Below are 21,930 nucleotides of genomic sequence, written 5' to 3'. Positions count from 1 at the left end.
AATAAGACTGAGTCGGCAGCTAAGAAGCAGAGGCAGTTTGACAGGGGTGTTATGGAAGGGTCAGCTGGTGCTGCTCTGCATTGCATGAGAAAACGCAGGCAGGTCTATATCGGGCAGGCAGTCAGCATGCCAAATGGGTTACTGGACAGCGCAATGTGATGGACGTCCTAATAGCATGCCAAGCTTGCACGGCACGTCCAGCATTACACAGGTACCCATGAACCACCACAAGTGTGGCTTAAGCTGCTAATCCAAAATCAACCGCCCGTTTGGCATCAGATACTCCAATGAGATGAGTGGTTAGGGTCCGGCTGTTATCTTAAAGCATCACCTCATCCAAAACACTGGCACCCACTCCGCCTCGAGAGGTGGAGCACATCGTTGTTCTGTCATGCCAGAGATTCTGAAATGGCCTGATTTGGGCAGCACAGTTGCAGAGACATCTGGAGCCTCTTCACCATGCTCTCCTGCTCCACCCCTGCACTACAAACCTGACAGTCTGGATGAGCACCAGCACAATTACCAGAGCTCTTTTGGGTCAATGGCATTTACCGCACCACTCACAGTCACAATCAGCTTCTTCTGCTCTAAATGTCTTCAAATACAGGTCCATGCCATGGTACAGTGAATGCCCAAGGCTTCACAAAAGAGAGGCCTGACAGGAAGGTGAATGAAGAGGAATAGAAAGAACCACAGAGCTAATAGAGGTTAAAACAGTTCACTAAAGTCTGAAAACCCATTTTTGTTTCCCATAAAAGAGTCAAATGACTTCTGGAAATAGCAGCAAAACTTAAAATAAGTACTCACCAGGGATAAGCAAACACCGTACAATTGCGGTTGAAGTCAATAGACTCAGCCTAGATGAAATGTAAATGGTTTTTTGAAACTGAAATTATTTTTCTGTCTAGAGATGGCTGGTTCAGTTTTGATTAGGCTAAATCTCTTTTGCAGTAATGGCACTGCCTCCCTTCGCTTAAGTATCAGGCGTTTATATTTAACTCAGACTCGGGCAGGCTGATTCACCCAACGGTAATTGAGGGTTGAGGACGGTAAGCTCCGTTGGATTGGGAGTCACTGTAACATGGCCGCAATGCATGTTGGTTTTGGGAAAGACATTGCAGGCAGTTCCTACTCATGGTCTTGTGTCTGTAACACATGTTAAAATGAATCCATTTAATTTATAGAGATTCAGGTTTCACACTCAAGATGAATTGCATCTTGAGTCAAAGATGAAGGACCTCCACAAGCTTTGAGCTGCTGGCCTGAAGGGAATGTAAAAAAGTACATGCAAAAAATAGTCAGTATAGAGCACAAAAATAAGACTTGGCCACAAATAACTTCTCTCAAAACAGTCTCTCAAAAAAAAAGTAAGATATTTTGAATAATGAAAGCCGATGGGGTATAAAACACAACTGAACCCCAATGACATTCATTGTAAGGACAAAAATACAAAATGTGACATTATATAGACATTATTAGACATTTTCTGTTTTGCGCTATGTGCTATATGTAGGTATGTTGACATAGCAACCGCGCGCAGTGAACATTCTGTCTCAATAATTTGTTGCAAACTGTGCGGGACTGTTAATATGTGTGTCATGCAATATGTATTTAGATTAAAATACTGTCCTAATGAAAAACAATCAAGGGTGAAACATCCATTGCTCACACATGGCAAATCAACAGAAGTGTGTGTGTTTAGTATGACAATCAAAGTAAAAGTTTTTACAGTCTGAAAAAAAAAAAAATCTGTTCACATATTATAATAATATTAATAGAAAAATTAAAACACAGCTCAAGCTCAGAAAAAGCCTGAAGTTAATGGTCGCTGTAGACTTTGTGCATGCAACATTTCTTCTGACATAAACAGGGTTTCTAATATATCGGAAATCCACAACAATGATTCAAAATGTTAAAATATGACAACGCCGACATTCTTGCAGCTCTCAAAATTGTGTATTGAGCCAAGTGGTCAATCTGTGGTTGTGAATGGTTTCTAAATAAGACGAGCATTTGAGCTCGAAAACTAAAAGCAAAAAAGGTGCCGTAACTATTTAGTGAACTTATCTCTTCACACTTACAGGCTTTATCCAGCAACCAAGATGACAGACAACAACATCGGCCATGTCAGACACTCCAGCAGAAAGCAGAGCTCCTTGATCTCCATGCCCTTGTGTGACACGTCTGACCTTACCGAAGCAGGTGCTAGTCTTAAGGAATGCTCTGAGGTTAGCAAAGGTTAGATACAGCGTGCTGCGCACCCCAAAGAATGGCAGGAATGTCCGTCCTGTGGAGGTAGGGGTTCACAGACGCAGACACTACAAATTTGGCGCCTTCGGAAGTTGTTTTGTTTAGAATTTTCGAAAAATACAGCTGCCTCTCCTGTGCCAGCTATCTTACGGCAATCATCCACGAGACAGCCGTGAACAGATTAACAGTGCCAAACGGAAGGTCGTAAGAACGTCTTCCAAAATATTCATTAGCTCACAACACAAATGAGCACAAAGACTGCTTGTTTCTTTCAAAGCCTGTCCCTCTTTGTTATTTACGTGTCCTAACTGTCTAACCTGACACATTTTAACGGTATGGGATGACACAGCACTCTTTTGGGAACACGTCTTTAGAAAATCCCTGCATGCCGATAAAAAGCACATTCCTTTAATCTCCTTACGGCTTTGCCAGGCAATGTGGTAGCTCCAAAACAAAGAAAACAAATAGTTGGTGACCTCTGATGAGTCCAGTGCTGGGGAGGAAGGGAGGGACCAGAGGAAGCAAACCACTAAATCTTCTATCCTAGCTTCTTTTTATGAACTTTGTCCAACGTCTATCTGACTATTTTCTCTCTTTTAGATCCTGTAGGAATCCTCCTGTTTACCTCAGCTTAATTCCTACATCTTGACATTACAGGACTGTTTACTGACAGGCATACTTCTTTGCATACAACTTAATCCGAATTAAAGGCGAATACAGAATACACATACTGAATGTTGACAGTTTGTTGCATGTGTCAACAACAGTATTCAAGATACGACGTGTTGATATTATATAGCAAAGCGAGATTAGAAAAAAACTTCACATCCAGAACAACAAAAAGCATGACCATTAAACAGCAGAAAAACGGAAGGTAATGTACATAAGCTATTTTAAAAAAACAAACACGCTCAAGGAGACAAAAGCAAACAGAAGAGAAAGAAGGATGAGAGCGGGTGAATCCCCTTAACTGACCTGCTTCACTTCAGCCGGCATCACGGAAATCCTGTTTGGTTAAGCCTCTGGGAGAAACGCAACGAGAACAATATTCTCTTGTGAGTGGACTTTGTCTGTCAGTCAGTCAGTCTTTCTTTCCTTATTATGCGAGTACGTCCTGTGAGAGCCGAGGCAGCTCAGAGCCACAGAGCCATCCTTTCCCCACGGTCACATGCGCGAATATACTCCGTCTCACTCGTCTTCTTGCGTGTTCCCCCCTCTCTCTCTCTCCCTCTCTCTCTCTCCTTCTCACACACACGCTCTTTCTAACACATGCTCGTAATCCTCTCATGGACAGAAGAAACCCGCCTCCACTGTCGGTGAGCAAGGATGCTGCAAACGCTGGGGCGAATAATGATTTCAAAATGAGGAGAGATGCTTTAGGATCCTTCAATAAATTCAGGAATCCAGCTGAAGAGAACCAAAACAAAACAGCTCACACACGGAGAAGTGGAAGGGGGGAAAAAAGTTACCCAGAGCAGGAACAAAACCCTCTGGGGCAGACTAAGAGAGAGGGGGGTGGACGGGCGTAGAGGACAGGGTAAGGTGGGCGTGTCTGCGCGTTTGTGTGAATAGAATCTTCCCAGAAGGCAGTTGCCCTGTTCACAGCGTAGAGTTTTGTACTCTCGTTCTCTCCCTCTCCTCACCAAGCATCTATGCAGACAAGGGTCAGACGGATTGGAGGGGGAGGGGGCTGACAGACAGACGCAGCTGGAGTGGAAAGAGAGCGAGAGAGCGAGAGAGAGCGAGAGAGAGAGAGAGAGAGAGAGAGAGAGAAAAGACTCCACCTAGCCCTCATGCCAAAAGAGCATGAGCCCTGAGAGGGGGGCAACGCTTCACAAAACTTTCTTATTTTCCTCATCTTTTTTTTTAACCATGCTCTCTCTCTCTCTCTCTCTCTCTCTCTCTCTCTCTCTCTCTCTCTCTCTCTCTCTCTCTCCTTGTTCTTTCTCTGTCAGCTTTTGTCCTTTTGTCCTTCCAGCTTGCTAAATATGAGAAGGGAAAGAGGTTGCAGAATGATTTCAGACAGCATTCAGTGACTGATAGTGAGAAAGAATTTTAATCCAAATCTATGAATGGCTTTAGCACAAAGCCGGACAGAGGGAGAGTCCAGGGATGGGTACTTTACACCCAGGGTGTCAAACTCATTTTAGGGTGTGAGGCGGATGTGGGACAGCTTTTTTTTAATGGTTGTATATTGGTACACTTGTGGAGTTAGAATCAACTTTATGCATACTTCACTAACCTACACTGGGGTTCAAATTAAATAGTGCATGAACAATTGATTAATTTCAAAATATTTCAAAGTTGGGGGTCGGTACTTTTTTTATTAAAAAAAATAATAACTTTTTTTATTTAGCAAGGATCTGTGACAGAAGAGACTTTTACACTGTTACATATTGAAACTTCTATTTCAACATCTGAACTTTCTATGCATCAAAGATTACAAAAATATTATGCAGCACAACTAATAATGAGAAAGGTTTCTTTAGCAGCAAATCAGCATATCATAATGATATCTGAAGAATCATGTTACACCTGCATACACCTCCCCTAACACAAAGTTAATATACACTAAGAAACTATACAGCTAATATACACTGTAATTTTTTTATAGTGAAAACCAGTTACCAGTTCCCTGGTTGCCTTAAAATTGTGAGTTCATTGAAATTAAAAATCTGAGTTAATATAATGAACATTTTTGAGAATCGATAACCTTTATTCAAATAATATTAAAAGATTTTGTAAGCATATTGGGTAATTGTGTGTGTTTTATTTCTGATGACGCAGTGAAACATGCCAAAAAGTGCTATTTTCATGATTTATCACATTTTTTTATGTGGGTCAGATACAATAATATTGAGTTACAATTTATTAAACCACTTTCTTTCATTGTATCAACTCAAATTTTTAATTTCAATAAACTTAACATTTTAAGGCAACCAGGTTACTTACTTTTTAAAATTAAACCAACAATATTTTTATAGTGTATTTACAAACCTGCACGCCTAACTTTTTGACCAGAAAGTCCATATTTGAGAGCAATTCAAGACAATGCAAGGTAAAACGCATCAATAAAGTGTCAAAGCTGAAGATATTCCACCGAAGTATTGTAAATGCAACTCACGCTCTTTCACTTAAAAACAAGATCTTCTCAAATTCATCACAAACACACCCCCACATTGAAGAGCATCATGTCTTATCTAGCAGTAACAGCCTGAATCTGTTTGCAGTCGGCCTGAATGAATTCGCTCCTTTTTCTACTACAGAGTCTGACACCAAACAGACTGCAGAACACCCTGTGGTCGCTGAACCATATAAACATGTCAACAGAAAAAAGTGTTGATAAATAAATAAACTGAAAGTAATCAGAGCGTTTTAGTGGATTCAGGCCTGAGGAGGTTGTGCAATGGAACAGACGCCAGGAAAGGTTAACGTGGACTACTGCGGAGAGAAAGACAAAAAGAGAAAACTAAACGTAATGAAAAGAACAAGAAAGAATAAGTAAGATATGCAATGTACATGACTGTTCTACTCTCATAAATATATTTATGAGCACTGAATATTTGAAAAGGCTTTTGCTCCAGAGGATGTATGATGTTTACTTAGGTTTGCAGCACTCTCAAATTTGGAATGTAATGAATTTCATCATTAGAAGTTTTCAAAGGTGGCGACTCAGCAAAGATCGCATTTTAAATGCATAACCTCTGTAAATGAGCACTGATTACGATTTGAGGGGGGAAAAGTGGGACTGTAGACTGGGAAATACACATACAATGTTGTTTCTCTTGATATGCATGATCAAATACAAAAATGTGAGTCTTGGGCTTCTCCATCACAGAGATGCTGATCAACAACATAGACCTGGTAAATGAGATCCTGAGAGAGAACATGAAGAAATCAGAAATATAAAGGAAATAAGGAGCATTAAATGTATAGCACTCAAGGAATCGTTTCACCAAAATAGAGTTGGGCAATATGGCAAAAAAATCATATCTTTTTTTTTTTTTTTTGGTTTAAATTGCAATATACTACAGGGCTCTACATAACGCCCATTTTGGGCGCATTTACGCCTAAAAATTACTGCGTGCGACTGTGAAAAAATATTTAGGCGCACCGGTGCGAGTGACCCGATCGATTCTCATGAATGGATGTGTACAATCGGAATAAAAACTACAACACTGACTGAATCAACACTGAGAAACTGTTAGGGTATGTTTCCTACTGCAATCAACTGCTTTTTATGCCTTCAGTCAGCAGAAGAAGTGCAAAAACGTGTGAGACGGACTACACTTCAAACAACGATTGTTTACAACGATTGAAGTGAAACATGTGTGACGAGTCTGACGACGCAGCCATGCGCACTTTACCAGACGCTTCGCGCTGTTTATCAGCCAAATCAAAATTAACTGGAAATACCACGTTTGGATTATCATAAACAAGCCCAGAAATTAGCGGATGCTTGGGGCATAAATGCCATCAAACAATAATGTATTAATAATACATTTAAAAAGCCCTTGAGTTAATCTTTATCACACATGCTGTTTAAAAAAATACTAAATGTATATAATGAGCGAGTATATCATGAAGATTTTTTGCAAACCGGGTTTTTGTCTTATTCTGAATCACTGTAACGTTACACACAAAATAAATTATTCCCGCTGCGGATTAGCACAATATCTGCGTGACTCACCACAAACAGAGAGAAGTAGATCTGGCTGCAATGTTCTTCCGCGAGACGCATGCGGTTCTGTTGATGAAGCGCCAGAGGGCCAAAACAAAAGTTACGGCTTGCTATAGCTCCGAGTATTGGCATGATTGCATGTGTGATACTGATCTCGTACAAAAATCTAAGTGTGTGTGTGTGTGTGTGTGTGTGTGTGTGTGTTTGTGTGTGTGTGTGTGTGTGTGTGTGTGTGTGTGTGTGTGTGTTGTACTCTCAGAAGTTAATGATAATATTATGTCAGAATTATGTTGAATTTAAGAAATTGACAGATGATGCATAAATTTAATAAGATTAGAAAACATTGCTCTTATACTGGTAAAAATGACCCTGGACATTAAAGGACAAATATCGTCCTGTAATGGGAAAGTTATAATTGGAATGTGTTTGATGGATTAGAATGTGCTCCTAAATTTTTGACTGTGCTCCTAATTTTTTTTAATTAGGAGCACAAGTGCTCCTCAAGAAAAAAGTTAGCGTAGAGCCCTGTACTAGCCTAGAAATGTAGACGCACCCTAGCGGCAGCAAATTTAATCTGCCGTAAGTGTCGTCTAGCAACTCTCAATACACTTCTGAGCTGTAAACGCCAAACTCTGGTCAGGCCAAATCACATCGTGTATATAGTCGGTGGGCGGGGCTTAACATAATGACGGCCAAGTTGCGTTTGCGTGCTCCTAGTAAACACAGAAGCTGGCGAACGGCGGTCGATTCAGCTTTGAGCGTGACTCTGGAAGACTTTAAGCTTTAAGTTAAGCTTTTCTCTGAAAGAAAAGAACAGCACTGAAGTCATTCTTAAGAAGGGAAGATGTGTTCTGAGTTTTGCCGACCAGATACGGTGAAAGTTATTTCTGCCTACGAGCTCTGCTTTACCTTTGTTGCTCTAGTTGGTTGCAGCGCTATACAATTGCATGCACTCCGGGAGTTAGGGAGTTTGCATAGGGAGTTTGAAAGACAACCGTTTATCCCGGCCCTCGGATTGAGCCCTGTCAATGGTGAGTTTCCAGACCAAACATCTTGATGTGGGTCTGGCTTGTCAGGCTAGCGATATACTGTACTACGTACTACTAAGAAAATATGTATTTATTAAAAAAATATATATTTCATGATGTCCCAATGATGTCCTACAAACAATGTTGATATTAAACTCAATGGAAAAATAATAATAATAATATAGTCAATTTAAAGGCACTGTATGTAAGAAATGTATTTCAATTAATCATAAAATGGCCCTGATATGTCACGAGACATTAAGAAATCATGTTAATTTCAAATACTTACATCACTGACAACAGTATCTGGTCAGGATATTGTTATTTAAAAGTTGTTGTTGCAGCCCTCAACTGATATATATTGATATATATAGATATAAAATTGATATACCGCCTATAGCCATACACCAAAAATATAAAAATCAATCATTATTTACCTGTGCTGTTTCTCTCTTTTTTTCTTCTTCTGTGGAACATGAAATAATTTTTCCTAATATCCTGGCCATTCAATATAATGCAAGTGAATGAGGATAGGAGTTGTTTAAACTTCTAAATGGCAAAAAGCACCATATGAATAACAAAAAATTTGAAATATGACTCATGCGCCAAATTCCATGTTTTATGAATCCAATCCAAAATATTTATTAATAATCTGCATATTGTGTCTTCATAATATTACAAGCGCAGATGTCAGACACATGAAGAATCAATCTGTTGAGTCAGATCTTTTCAATGAATCAATTGATCTATTGCACAACTGGTGTGAATAGTTCATGAATCTGACTTGGCTCTCAAGTTCAAGACTGTCAGTCAATAACAGCTTAAATGTGGCTTGTTCCTCACACAAAGCTGTCGTTTGACTTATACTTGGGAGTATGCCGGCCACATCCTATTTACCACTTATCCTGGAGCTTGAGAATAAATGGCATACAGGTTTCGAGCAACATGAGAGCAAGTAAATGACAAAATGTTGGGGTTATCTATTCCTTTAACTACACATATATTTCATTTTGTGGTGACTATATTTTACAAGCTACCATCAGAACATTAAATATCAGCTCTACACTTCAGCATTTAGTCTGAGCTGTCCTACTGTGTCTAACATTCTCATTCTGTAGCTGCTCTCCAAATGTTCACTTACTCGAAGCTCATTATACAGTCCTCTGCTCGCATACAGTCTTGTTATGACACAACGTGTAAATAGACTAGGGCCCTGGTAATAAGGTAAGCGAATGACAGTCCAGACACACCAATCTCTGGATAAATATGAAGAGCACAAACGAGTCTATCCACACACACAAAGTCAATAAAGCCAGCAGAGACCAGACAAAAATATTACATATTATATAAGGGGAAAACCACAGGACAATAAAACAATAACATTTAGCTGATCTTATATTGTGTTACCTGCCACACAGGGTGATGACAATTTGATTTCTTTAAGAGAAAGTTAAAAAATAATACCAATCAACCCATCTTTGTAGAAACGTGCAAGTAATCATCAGCTATATCCTCAATCGTTATTTATCAACAAATGTGTGGCACATACATTATTAAACTGTGATGCTAAACCACTTCAAGGCAACTACCATTGAAAGTCAGTATCTTGAAGGCTCCAAAAAACTCTTTTAAGTCAGAGTGCATTTTACACACTTCAAGTGGTTTCAATTTAGGCTCCCAATAAGAGGGTCAAGCACACATACTTGTTTGGTTATATATGAACATGCCAAGTAAAGGGGTCACATTCCTGGAGTGACTCAAGGGTCTCATAAAGCAATATATTCTTATTTTAAACACACGAGTTCAGGATCCACTGAGTGAGCAGCAGTTGGTCCTTTAAGTTGCTCCAAAGTCAATCCTGCTGGTACGGTTAAGAACACGATATAATCAGGAGCCCTTCAACCACATTCATTAGCTGACGAGTCAGTTAAATAGTTCACAATATAGACAACTAGTAGACTACTAATAGTATTTAGGTCAACACTGACCGCCAAAAATACATTTCAGTGTTTCCCATTCATTGGCGGCCCAGAAATATATTTTCATACTTTTCATAATAACTAGCCTGGATGCCAGCCGAACTTAGCCCCGCCCACACAATTTTTAGGTTCGGGCAGTTCGGTCTGGCCTTGCTCCATAGAGGAGTAATTATCCCCGAACAGAAACTGTTCGGACCAATGAAATCATCAGGGCGGGCTTTAGACGACGACAGACAGATGATCAACAGTAACGTAATCATGCACATCATGAAAGGGGCTTGGATTATATTTGTTCAAATTCTAAATGGAGAGCTTGTTTGTATATGCATTCACCTTCACAATTTCTCTCAGAAATGATGATCATGTTGGGTAAGTACTCTGTGTATCATTAAATCATTAAATTATTTTATTTTTTTACAACACGGGCAAAGATCGTGTACTCCAGCCTTTTACAACAAAACCCGCCAACTACTAGCCCTAAACAATAGCTTCTCGAGGGGTTCTCCGGGGGAAAAATGGCGTTTGGGGGGCAAAATGTGTGTTATTTTGGCAAGGTTGCCTGCTAAAATTCGCACTCATGGGTCTATCACATAATAGTCGCTTAAACCCGCAGACATAGAAAACAACCCGCGTAAAAAACGCGGATTTAGCAACAGTGCAGTTGAACTCTGTTGACATTTTGACAATGCGTCGTTTCGCTGCTCTGATTGGTTGTAGGTCTATCCAATTAAAGTCTTTCCTGGTTTGGTTGAAATTACGACCCCCATAATCACAGCCCAATGAAGCAGTTTCAAACTTATATTCTGACTAGAATTGAGTATGACCATGTCAGGCTACATAACATAAAAGTTCTTTAATGTTGTGTTTTGCGGCATTGCTGTCAAACTAACTTAAATCGAAAGCGCAATAAGGCTTTGTTTCCTAATCAAATTGCAAAAGACTGTCTGTTTGCGCTGCATAAGGAGAAGTGCGCACTTCGTTTGCGCCTCAGTTCATAGTAAATGAATGCAGTGAACAACTCCATCCGTGCAGGTGCTGAGTTTAGCGTACATTTGGGAACGAAGCAGACACCAGTTAGGCATTATTTTCACATCTGCATAGGGTTAGGGTTATGACAAATACCGCATTGTAATAGATTTGTAATGAGATGTAGCCGAAATCTAGACGCACCCTATAGCAGCAGCAAATCTAATCTGTAGTATCATCTAGAAAGTCTCAATACACTTCTGAGCTGTAAACATATAGTATAGTATATAGTTGGTGTGCGGGGCTTAACATAATGACGGCAGAGTTGCGCTTGCGTGCTACCACGACTCTGGACGACTTGGAGTTAAGCTTTTCTCTGAGAAAAGAACAAAGAACGGCATTGAAGTCATTCTTAAAAAAGGGATATATTTATTTCTTAAATATATACACACATGTGTGTGTATGTATATATGCATAATAATTATACACAGTACACACACACATGTATATTATGTAAACACAAACTTTTATTTATTAATCATGATTCATTTTTCCCCAGCACTAATAGAAATGGTCACAATACTAATTATGAAAGTTTCCTTTATTTTTCAGTGCATTTGTATTACAATACATGGCTATTTCTGTTATATAATATTATAACTATTAGTATTACTATTATGTAGTGTAATGAAGACTGAGACACTATCACAACTATAAGTCTCCTTTAAAGTTCAGACTTTTTTCTTTGTTCAATTTGCGCACAGAACATGGGTTGGAGCTATTTCTTTTGAACCCTCAAAGTAGGGCTGGTCGATAAAACGATAACGATAATTATCATGATATAATGTTCGATAAATTCTCGATTTAATGCTTACGCGTTATGCGTAATGCTGCGCATGCGTATTGCAGACCGGGCTTCTGGGTGCTGCACGCGCTGTTGTTTACAGTCTGTGGCTGACAGGCTTGGAGGATCGGAGTGAAGGGGAGCGAGAAAAATGAGCAATAGTGAAGAAAAGTCCGCGCTCACAACCAGCTCGGAGGACACAGATATCGTTGACAAGTTAACGTTAGTTTGCTTAACTCCCGTGGTTTGGAGATATTTTGGCGATTCCATCCGACATAAAACAGAGCGACGTGCGTGGGCTGCTTATCATAGGTTCGTCACGAGGAATTTATTACAGGGATGGAAATTAGCACCCGCCACCAGCCAAATGCGGGTGATTTTGCGTTGTGGCGGGTAAACTCGCTTCACCTACCGGCCACCGTGGCGGGTAAATAAAAATAGCATACTGTTTCCCCTCTTTATAAACTGTCTTCAGTGAATGCGAGTGCGGCCGCACTATGTATGTCCGAATATGACCAGTCGTTTTCGCCGTCATTACCCGGATGTAGTGCCAGAAGACGCGAATAATAACCATAATAACTCGCACGCACTGAGAGAAGATCCGTCACTGTCATCCGGAAGCGCGCACCCGTCTCACAGCGCGCAAATATTGAGTTCTCTTTCAAGTCTTGTGCTTAAACGGACAAACTCACACAAAAAGTATGCCAACATGTTCATCTTGATGAGAATTCTAGCAGACATAGTCTGAATATGCCTTAAGTGAACTTTATACAGTCGTGAAAGAAGAGCATATCCTTCTATTAGGTCTTAAAGGGGCAGTAGCTTTTACTGCTATGTTTAATGTCAAACAAACGATAAGGACATCACTCACTGCTCTTGATTGAATAGCTTTTGTAAGTTTAATAAGGAATAATCTTTCATTTAAACAGTTAAATATGCAGTTACTTTACATTTGATTACTTTATTACATTTCTGTAGGCTAGTAGACCTGTACATTATTATTTAATGTACACATGAGTGAGATCAAGTTAAACATTTTACTTTGAATTTTATTTTATACTGTTTGATGTTGCAATGTGCTAAATAAATATTTGCATAATTTGTAATTGATTTATTATTTGAAACTTTAATATTAATTAATGCAATTGCAATACCTTGATTTTTAGTAAAGTTACTCAGTCATAGCATTAGCCATAAATGCAATGGATAATTTGCATAATTTCTTTTAGTGCTTCGGTTTCAGCCAATAATTTTTATTTTGATGCATCCCTACTGACAATGTTCTGCTCGGTATGTCGTCAACACGCTTCAGAAGATGCCAAAACTAGTAGTTTCATTGTACTAAAAACCTAAAACTGGAAGCCATAAAAGAATCATCCAAATGCCACATCCAGGTAAAAAAAAAAAAAAGAGAGAGAACATAGAGCCCTACTCATTTAATGAAATGTATATCAGTTCATGGTTTGTGTGTGTATAAGAGTGAAAAAATGTCAGTATTTCATTGAGATTTGAGATTAAATAAACAGCTTAAGTATTGTAGAGGTTGTAGTATTAATTTTCACGTGCAGTTACACATTGTCGGTTAAAAACAAGAAAGTGGCTGGTTAAAACATTGAGTGGCTGGTAGATTTTGAAATCCACCAGCCACAGTGGCCGGTGGACAAAAAAGTTAATTTCCATCCCTGATTTATTATCGTGCTTCTTCGAAGTTCTTCCATATAACATTAAGCCCAACACAGCGGTAAATCTATAAACTACATTCACACACAGCAGGCTTATTACCTTGTTAGTTGTAGTGGGTGACCAAACTATAATCACTAAAACATCGGACTTGTACATCGCTATCATAATTGTTTGTCTTTGGTGATGTATTAATGACTCAGCATCGCATGTATCAAAAGAGAAATAATATCATCCGATGTTTAAAATGAATAAAATAGACTAGACAGAGATCTGGAGATCTGCAAATACTGAACTTTGCTCTCTCTCCCTCATCTCCCGACCGGCCCACTGTCGGAGAGATGGGCGTGCGTGCGTGTGTGTGTGTGTGAGAGAGAGCGACGCACAGTGGACCAATCCACTGTGATGTAAGAGAGGGGGGACTCAAAATGTTTCTTAACTTAAAACGCTTTTCTTTTCTTTTTTGCCTGTTTGCATTTTTAGTGTTTTACTACTTACACAATTAAGTGATGATGTTATTGATATACAGTGTAGAGTAAAAAATGCTTACCACAATTAATATTTTAATAAATAAATCTACCTCAGTTTTAATAAATTGTTCACCTGTTTGGAAGTGTTTATCATGTTTCGACAATAAAGGATAGTTTAAAAACACAGTTAACTGTCTGTTTTCTACATATTTCACTCATGAGCAAAAATATGCCTTTACATTTTAAAGAAATAAAAATTTTACATTTATCGTGTTATTTATCGATATCGACTGATATGGAAAATTATATCGTGATAATTTTTTGGGGCCATATACCAGCCCTACCTCAAAGTGCAACAAAAAAAACCCAAGAGGGACAGAGGTCCACCCAGTTTCAGCAAATTCCTGTCGGAAACACAGTTATACACACAAAGTTTTTGCTGATGATATGTTATTGTGAATATTACAGTTATCTTAATGTACTGTTTATTTGTCCAGTTTGTGATTATAGGAGTGCTGATGCCTTGTTTTCCACCAATTATTCTTGCTTTTTGTTTTTTTCTAAAGAATCAGTCAAACTATTTCTCAGCTTTGCAAATGGTATTCCAAAAGAATTTCTTCTAATAATCAATTTTAAAGTTTTGCATAACAACTTTGAATATTTTCATGATTTTTTTGATGAGTAACATTTAAAAAAAAAATCTATTTGAAATTAGATTTTTTTGTGTGATTATGTAAAAGTCACTTTTGATCAATTTAATAAAACTTTACTGAAAAAAGTATGAATTTCTTAAAATAAAACTGACCCCAAACCTTTTGAATGGTAGATCATACTGTTTATGCCAAATAAACCACATAAAAATCTAGCAATAAAAATCAACAAAAATATAAAAATCAAAATCTTTTTATATACGCACCATGTTTTTCAACTAATTAAATTATAATACAAAATTATTATTAATATTATTATTATATACATCATAATTTTAAGCTATTATACAAATAAAACTATTGAGATAGACAATAAACATATCACACAGCCCTTCGGATTACAACATAGGAAAAGCTGGACATAACCTTATTTTTTACACTCAGAGAGTGAGAAAAAAGATTAAGCAACACTGTGAAAAGAAAAAAAGTTCTCCATGTTTTTTAGGGCTTTTAGAGGATTAATCATTTGATGGATTGTGGAATGGGGATGAGAGCGGTCCGAACAGCCCTCAGTAGAATATGAATAGCTGTGGGCACCTGCAGCTGCTCTGAATACAAAGAATGCAGCTATTCCCAATCCTCCGTGAGAGCTCCTGTTCTTCAGTGTGCCAGCATTAGGAAACATGTGAGCAGGTTCACCTTTCTAACACCTTCAGACATATCAAAAATGGGGATTACTCACAGGATTACAATTTTAATGTATTATGAAAGAAATATAGCCATAACACCAGAGGTGGATCCTGATATACGACATACTGGAGAGGTTTTCCAGACAACTACCTAGAGCTTCACGCTCCACTTCTCATCGTTCATCCGCAGCAGTTTCACTGGACTGCACTTACTCTCCGTCCGCACCTCTTATTGAAAATAAATTGTAATCTAACAACAGGTAACTTCTTCCAAGCAGCTTTGTGAGGCACATTTAAAGGATACCAGTGACTATCACAAGCCAAATGACTCTCTTACACAACACAACCTGAATTTTGAGTCAAACCATTGATGCACCTTTCATATCAACTACTAAAATGCTTTCAATGAATGCAAACTTCAGAATTACTTTCCCTGTTTCAGATGAAATAGCACACTTTTACTGGTGACACTGTATTATTGAGGTAAAAGATGACATTTAGGCAGACGCACATCTAACAATTGTGAACAATTTGGATTTATATATGTGCAGAAAAGTTGTTTCTCACACAAACTTTCCACATTGTCACGACACATTCTCTGCCAGCTCCATATTTTTAGTCACATTTGTAATTTTCAAAGGAAAACTTCTGCAACCTAAAAGGAAAAAATGTTCAGTAGAAAAAAAACACATTACTATATATATATATATATATATATATATATATATATATATATATATATATATATATATATATATATATATATATATATATATATATATATATATATATATATATATATGAAAGCAGAAAAAGGAGCTAAGAGAGGTGTGAGAGAGAAAATAAGCAATGTAGGCAGGTTCACTGCTGCTTTAATTATAGTTTTACAAGAGGTTTGACTTTTCCTAATGGCACTGGAAGCGAGGTGGCATGGGAGATTGTGTGTGTGGGAGGAGGGTGAGAAAGTCATTGTTAAGCAGGTGATTTACAAGACTATAGGCCTCCCAGGCTTTTTCCCGCAGCGAGTTTCCTTGTGTTTTGAGGCTAACCCTACATGTCTACGGGCATGGAGGAAATCTACCCAAAACCCTCAATATAAGGCTGCTTTGGGGGTGTGCCGTTAAAATGTACAGCCAGTATGTATAGTATATCACTGCTTTCAGTACAACGTCTATAAAGGCATCATATAAACTAATGTTCAAAATTTGGGCGGTCGGTAAGCTCACTAAGATTGCATTTATTTGATCAAAAATACAGTAAAAACAGTAATATTGTGAAATTTTACTACAATTTCAAATATTTATTTAAATTGCATTTAAAAATGTAATTTAGCTGAATTTTCAGCAGCCATCACGCCAGTCTTCAGTGTCACGTGATCCTTCACGTGATATTTTATAGAAATTTAAAAATGAATTAAATTATTTGCAATATCATTTTTTGTAACAATGCAAATGTGTTTACCGTCACTTTTGATCAACTGCATAGTAAAAGTATTAATTAAAAAAAAAGAAGAAGAAGAAAGACAGACACATACTGACCACACACTTCTGGACAATATAGTACTTTATATACAGTACATGTAACTTTCCACAAATTACTGCTGTATAAAAATTTCGCAATACTGTTTCTCGCGGCAATGTAAATGATGCTTTAAAGGTGTCATAAACTGGCTTTTTTTATACTGTTGTCTGAGGTCAACTAATGATGTTCGTGTGGTTTTTACATTCAAAAACATAACTAATAAGTAATAGGCTATTTTCTACACTGGTTTTGAGGCTCTCTTCTGAACATTGGGTTTTGACGGGTGAGCAGCACTGGAGACTTAGAAGTAAACGCCCACAGCTAGGATTGGATAAGATTTGCATATTTAATGAGCTTCAGCTCCCCTGTCATATCTATGCCCCTGTTAGTTCAGTTCACATGAGGGAGGGGTTGTTTTGAAAGCGGCAACAATCAAAGAAACAAACAATGATTTATTTCTCATCCACCTGCGATTGATTGGACTATTATTTTTGTATTACATAGCCCGCATGATTATTCGATAAAGGCGCGAACTGCGCACACACACATACACGTTCGCGAGCACGCCCTTCAAATGTCACGAGAGAGAGAATAGCAGAACAAGAAAGGAATATTACGAGATTCATCGGCCTGCCGACGGGCTTCCGTTTTGGTAGCTTTGCGAGCCCTGGCCCATACATGTCTGAGGCCAGCGTGCTAAAGGTATGTTCTTCTTGTTGGATCCAATATAGAAGAATAGCATTGTGAGATTTGTTTACAAACGATTCCACGGTGAAATGAAGTGAACATGTCTTCCCCCACGTGAGCTGGAACTTCATTAAAAATAAAGTTCAACCACACATTTCTAATATTAGGATCCGAAGGAAGCTTATTCAGCGACTGTGTTCTTCAACAACCAGGAATAGAGCAATATCTTGCTATATTCTTCGGCATGTTTATTGCTGCTGGCTAGCGTGATTTCGGTGGGCGGGGCTACTGAATTACACTTGCCTAGAGGCGTGTTTCCTCAGTCGATGATGTCAAGATGCGAACACAATCGTTTTCTGGGCCTGGTGTCTATAAAAGCTTTTCTTTGTCTAACAAGGACGTTTTCCGCTCTAAAACTTACAGGATATTCGTATATTACGTGACATTTTATATATCAGAAGCTCAGGGGAAAGTTGATTTCTCAATTCAACATCCCTTTAAAGGTTAAATTTGGGCTTCGTACAAGCAGTAATGGTATATAACAATATGACTAATTTTAAACAGCTTTTACTTTGATTTCGTTAGATCACAGCTTTAACGCACCCTCTAGTCGAGAAAGCAAGCATTTCCGATGTGTTGTAACATGTTTCCATTGTGCTTATTCCATTAAGTTGTGGCTTTTCTGTTGTGTTGGATCTTGTTTCTGCTGTGATGTGAACTAATGGGTTACCATACAATTTAACATAAAGAAAATTGTGCCTATAATTTTTCATTTCTCCTTTCTCAGCTTTTACAGAACAAACTGAAAACATTGGCTGAGCTCCTCTCACTCCACACCGGTGGACATGTACAGTAAGACTGAGGAACCTGAGCTGTGGTGTATCGTACAATCTCTGTGTGTCTTATCACAGACAGCATTGATCAAAGCGGCAACTGTTCTTCCAAAGCTCTCCACAGGCCTTTCAGACTCAAAAAAATTTAGACAGAGCTAGCAAAGTTCAGACACAGGAACCAAGCTTCAGTTCACTCCTCCAGGCACGCTTCCTGAATTTTAAATTATGTTTCAGGAAGTAGTAGCTGCGTTGTTCCTCATCATGCCTCAGGTCATGACCCCGAACATTACTTACATGTGGAACAGTTGAGGTTACTTTAAAGAAAAGCTGTCTACAGTATCAGAGTAGCTGTGAAAGAGACCAGGTCTGCCAGTGACGGAGTCCTATTGTGTGTCTCTGTCACTCTGTGACCTTTCAGGCCTTGTGTAGAATAACAAAGGTTTAAAAACAAAAGAAATCAATATCTCCCCCCAGTAAACAGACCCAAGATAAAGCAGTGAATGGTGTGAGTCCTTTCTTGCTTTGGGAATTATATCCATTAATACTTGATCCGCCTTCTAGAACAGCATTAATGTGTACAAGACACAAAATGAATGAGGTGCTCCTGCTGCACCACAACATATTGAGATTTGCCAGTTTCAAGTTGGAAAACTATACAAATCCAACCCAGTTTAGATCCCTGGTCTCACAACATTCACTATATAATCTCTGGAGCATGTGCAGAAGGAAGTTGGCCAATCACATGAAACATGAGTAGTTAAAGCCATAAGTGTGCCCTGAAGATCAAGACATCATTATGAAGAATTCCCTGAAATCATGAGAGGACTGCTGAAAGAAAACATCTGAATGTGTCAACCTTAAAAGATATAATAAAATATGATTTTTGTGTATTTATTAGGGCTGTCGACTTAATGCGTTAATTCAATGAATTAGTTATGGGGGAACGTTAAAATTACGAATACATTTAACACACCCGCCCGGTCTCCACCTAAATAGGTCAACTGCCATTTTATACAGTTGACTGGTGAAGAACATTAAGAACCTCACTGCAATGCATGATGTAGCCTATTATATTATATCGTATCATATGCAATAGCTCACGAGCAACGAGCACAATATCACAGAACCACAGTTTTTTGGACTGAATAGCGTTGAAAATGTGATATTGATGTTAAATGGAAGACACAATGTAGTCTGTTTTTGTCAACAAGAAAAGGACCCTTTAAAAGGTCATTTATCCCTACGTTGTGTGTAAAAGCAACACACCATTTACTTTATTTCTGAATGAATCAGTTGTTTGAATAAATCAATGATGTACTCATTTAGACATTTACCTACAGACAGTTTTAGTTTTATTACTATTGTATCATTTAAAAAAATAAAATTATACTGCTGTAATTTCTTAGCCAAATATAATGCGCACCAGATCTTGCAATGTCACTTGACAACTCTAGTATTTATATTATATAATTATACATTTAAATGAATTAAAAATAAAAGTCTAACATTTGTTGGTAAATGTGTTATGCTAATTTTTTTCTGTTCAATTTTCAATGCAATGTCATGTTAATGTACAGCTAACTCTAAAGTCTTTGCTCCAATAGTTCAGCTACACACATAAACATGAATTATTCAACCTCATCAAAACACGGTCAGGACACTTCCAGAAGGTTAGCATGCTGAGCTAAGATACACTGTATGTCCACAGTAGCTAGAACCACCAACTACATCAATACATCACCACCGGTAAAGGCATGTGCAACATAAACCACCAGATTTTGATCCTAATCACTGTGCGGTGTGTGATATTTAAGCATAATTCGTGAGAAAGGAAACAACACAGGATATTAAGATAGATATCTTGACAGAAGATACCAGTCAGTTCCCGCAAACTGATCTTGTGGCATTCAAGGCCTTGTGACAGTAACCAACATGTTAAAGGGCAAGCTAATTTTCAAGCAGTCATGTTAGGCACAGAGGAGTAAAGGTGAGGGCACCACACAGGCTTAAAGGGATAGTTCACCCAAAAATAAAAATGTGAAGTTTATCTGCTTACCCCCAGGGCATCCAAAATGTAGTGTTTGTTTCTTCAGTAGAACACAAATTAAGATTTTTAACTTGTTGCTCGTATAATGCATGTCAATGCATGACATGCATTATACGAGTACATGTTCATTTTTGGGTAAACTATACCTTTAACATAGGCAGACAATCAGATTCAAAGCAGTGTTAATATATCTGGCATTTTTCTGTGAGAATCATAATGTTTCTTTAACTAGTTTTACAACACACAAAAAGTTCAACAGTTATGTAGACAAAAACATCTAGTTTCAAAGTTGATGCACAATGGTGACAAAAGGATGAAATAAACTGTTGCCATTGAAAGCTGGTGTAGAGTCTGACTTGACTACCCTGACATTTATCACTACTGATCGCTAAACAAATAAAAATAATTTCATCAGCCTCATTTCTCACCAGCCACCCACACAGACTCATGCTAAATAGTTTGATACTGTGTTGTATATGCACAGGAATCTTACTAAATTGTGTATGAAAATAAAATATAAATTACATTAAATAAACAAAATCTAGATGCAATCCAGTGGTGATCGAATTGATGGATAAAAATTATCTTGCAAATGTAACAGTTCAGAACAACATAATGTGAAAGCTAAGAAAGAAGTGTTAAAATTATTCAAAAAGATATAGGTCTGAGTCTGAACCTTCAACCTTCAAACAAGGGGTGCAGCTACAAATGGGCAGTGCCCCACCAAAAGGCCTCATAAATTAGTTTCTAGATTGTAATCCATTTTCCTCTAAATAATTAAATACATTTTTGTAACCTGAGACAATTAACTCTATTTTGTAACTGCCCACTACTTGTCTCAGCAACATAAAGGACCCAAAGCAAACGGGAAGGTCTGTGAGATAATATGAGAAAGCACGTGGTGGAGAGAAATGGGAAGACAGAAGAGTGTAAAGACAACTCATCCTGGGAATAGATGATGAGTCACTGCAGGACAACACATCCAGAGCAATAACTCACACACAGCTCAAGCTGAATGAGATACAGATGGACAGATTTTTTAAAAACAATGGATATGAGGCACCGTCGGCGTGAAGGGAGTTTGCCGGCTGTTTTGTTCATTCACATAGACTGACACATGACTGGCCAAGCTGGAATGGTTTACCTGCATGACCATCTGTTGCCAGGCCAGCGGTTGGTTGCTCACGCCTGTGGTGCCGCCCACCAGTCGATCAGAGGGCAGACTGCCACGTTCCAGCTGCAAGGAGACATTGCGTCGTTCCTCTTCAAGGGCCCTGGTCAGACGCTCGAAGCGTGCCTCTTGCTCTTTGACTGATGCCAGGATACTGGCGGCTGACGGCACGTCATATTCTTCCATAGCAGCGCCCAAAATTATATGCTGATTACAGGGCAGGGTAAGTAGAGGAGAGAGAAGGATCCAGGACAAAAGAAACAACCATTGAAAGGGACAATTCAGCAAAAATGTAAATTATGTTATCATTTACACACTTTCTTTCTTTCTTTCTTTCTTTCTTTCTTTCTTTCTTTCTTTCTTTCTTTCTTTCTTTCTTTCTTTCTTTCTTTCTTTCTTTCTTTGAACATAAAAAGGAGCTATTTACAGCAGAA

The 21,930-nt window shown here is 38.3% G+C and overlaps 1 protein-coding gene and 1 long non-coding RNA gene across 16 annotated transcripts in view; one reads left to right on the top strand and one right to left on the bottom strand.

Annotated features, from left to right (window-relative positions):
- LOC137071204 (uncharacterized) overlaps positions 1 to 15,889 on the top strand; it is a 186,880-nt gene extending 170,991 nt beyond the window's left edge. Inside the window, exon 3 of the long non-coding RNA XR_010904395.1 lies at positions 15,878 to 15,889. This is a non-coding gene — a long non-coding RNA (uncharacterized lncRNA). The remainder of the gene's footprint in view (positions 1 to 15,877) is intronic.
- Positions 1 to 21,930, bottom strand: part of arvcfb (ARVCF delta catenin family member b) — a 280,305-nt gene that overhangs the window by 135,326 nt on the left and 123,049 nt on the right. For 13 of the 15 annotated variants that reach the window (XM_067438967.1, XM_067438968.1, XM_067438969.1 and 10 more), the window contains exon 4: positions 21,470 to 21,703. The exons of 1 other annotated variant lie outside the window; for it this stretch is intronic. In XM_067438967.1, coding sequence (XP_067295068.1) covers positions 21,470 to 21,682 — 213 coding nt within the window. In that variant the 5' untranslated portion in view covers positions 21,683 to 21,703. Of the gene's footprint in view, positions 1 to 3,225; positions 3,754 to 21,469; positions 21,704 to 21,930 lie in introns of those variants that run through there. One more of the 15 variants, XM_067438981.1, reaches the window with a different exon arrangement.

This window comes from Pseudorasbora parva, chromosome 3 (assembly GCF_024679245.1).
Source record: "Pseudorasbora parva isolate DD20220531a chromosome 3, ASM2467924v1, whole genome shotgun sequence".
Taxonomy (NCBI): Eukaryota; Metazoa; Chordata; class Actinopteri; order Cypriniformes; family Gobionidae; genus Pseudorasbora; species Pseudorasbora parva.
Note: the sequence above shows the minus strand (reverse complement) of the source record. Positions and strands in the feature narration are given on the sequence as shown.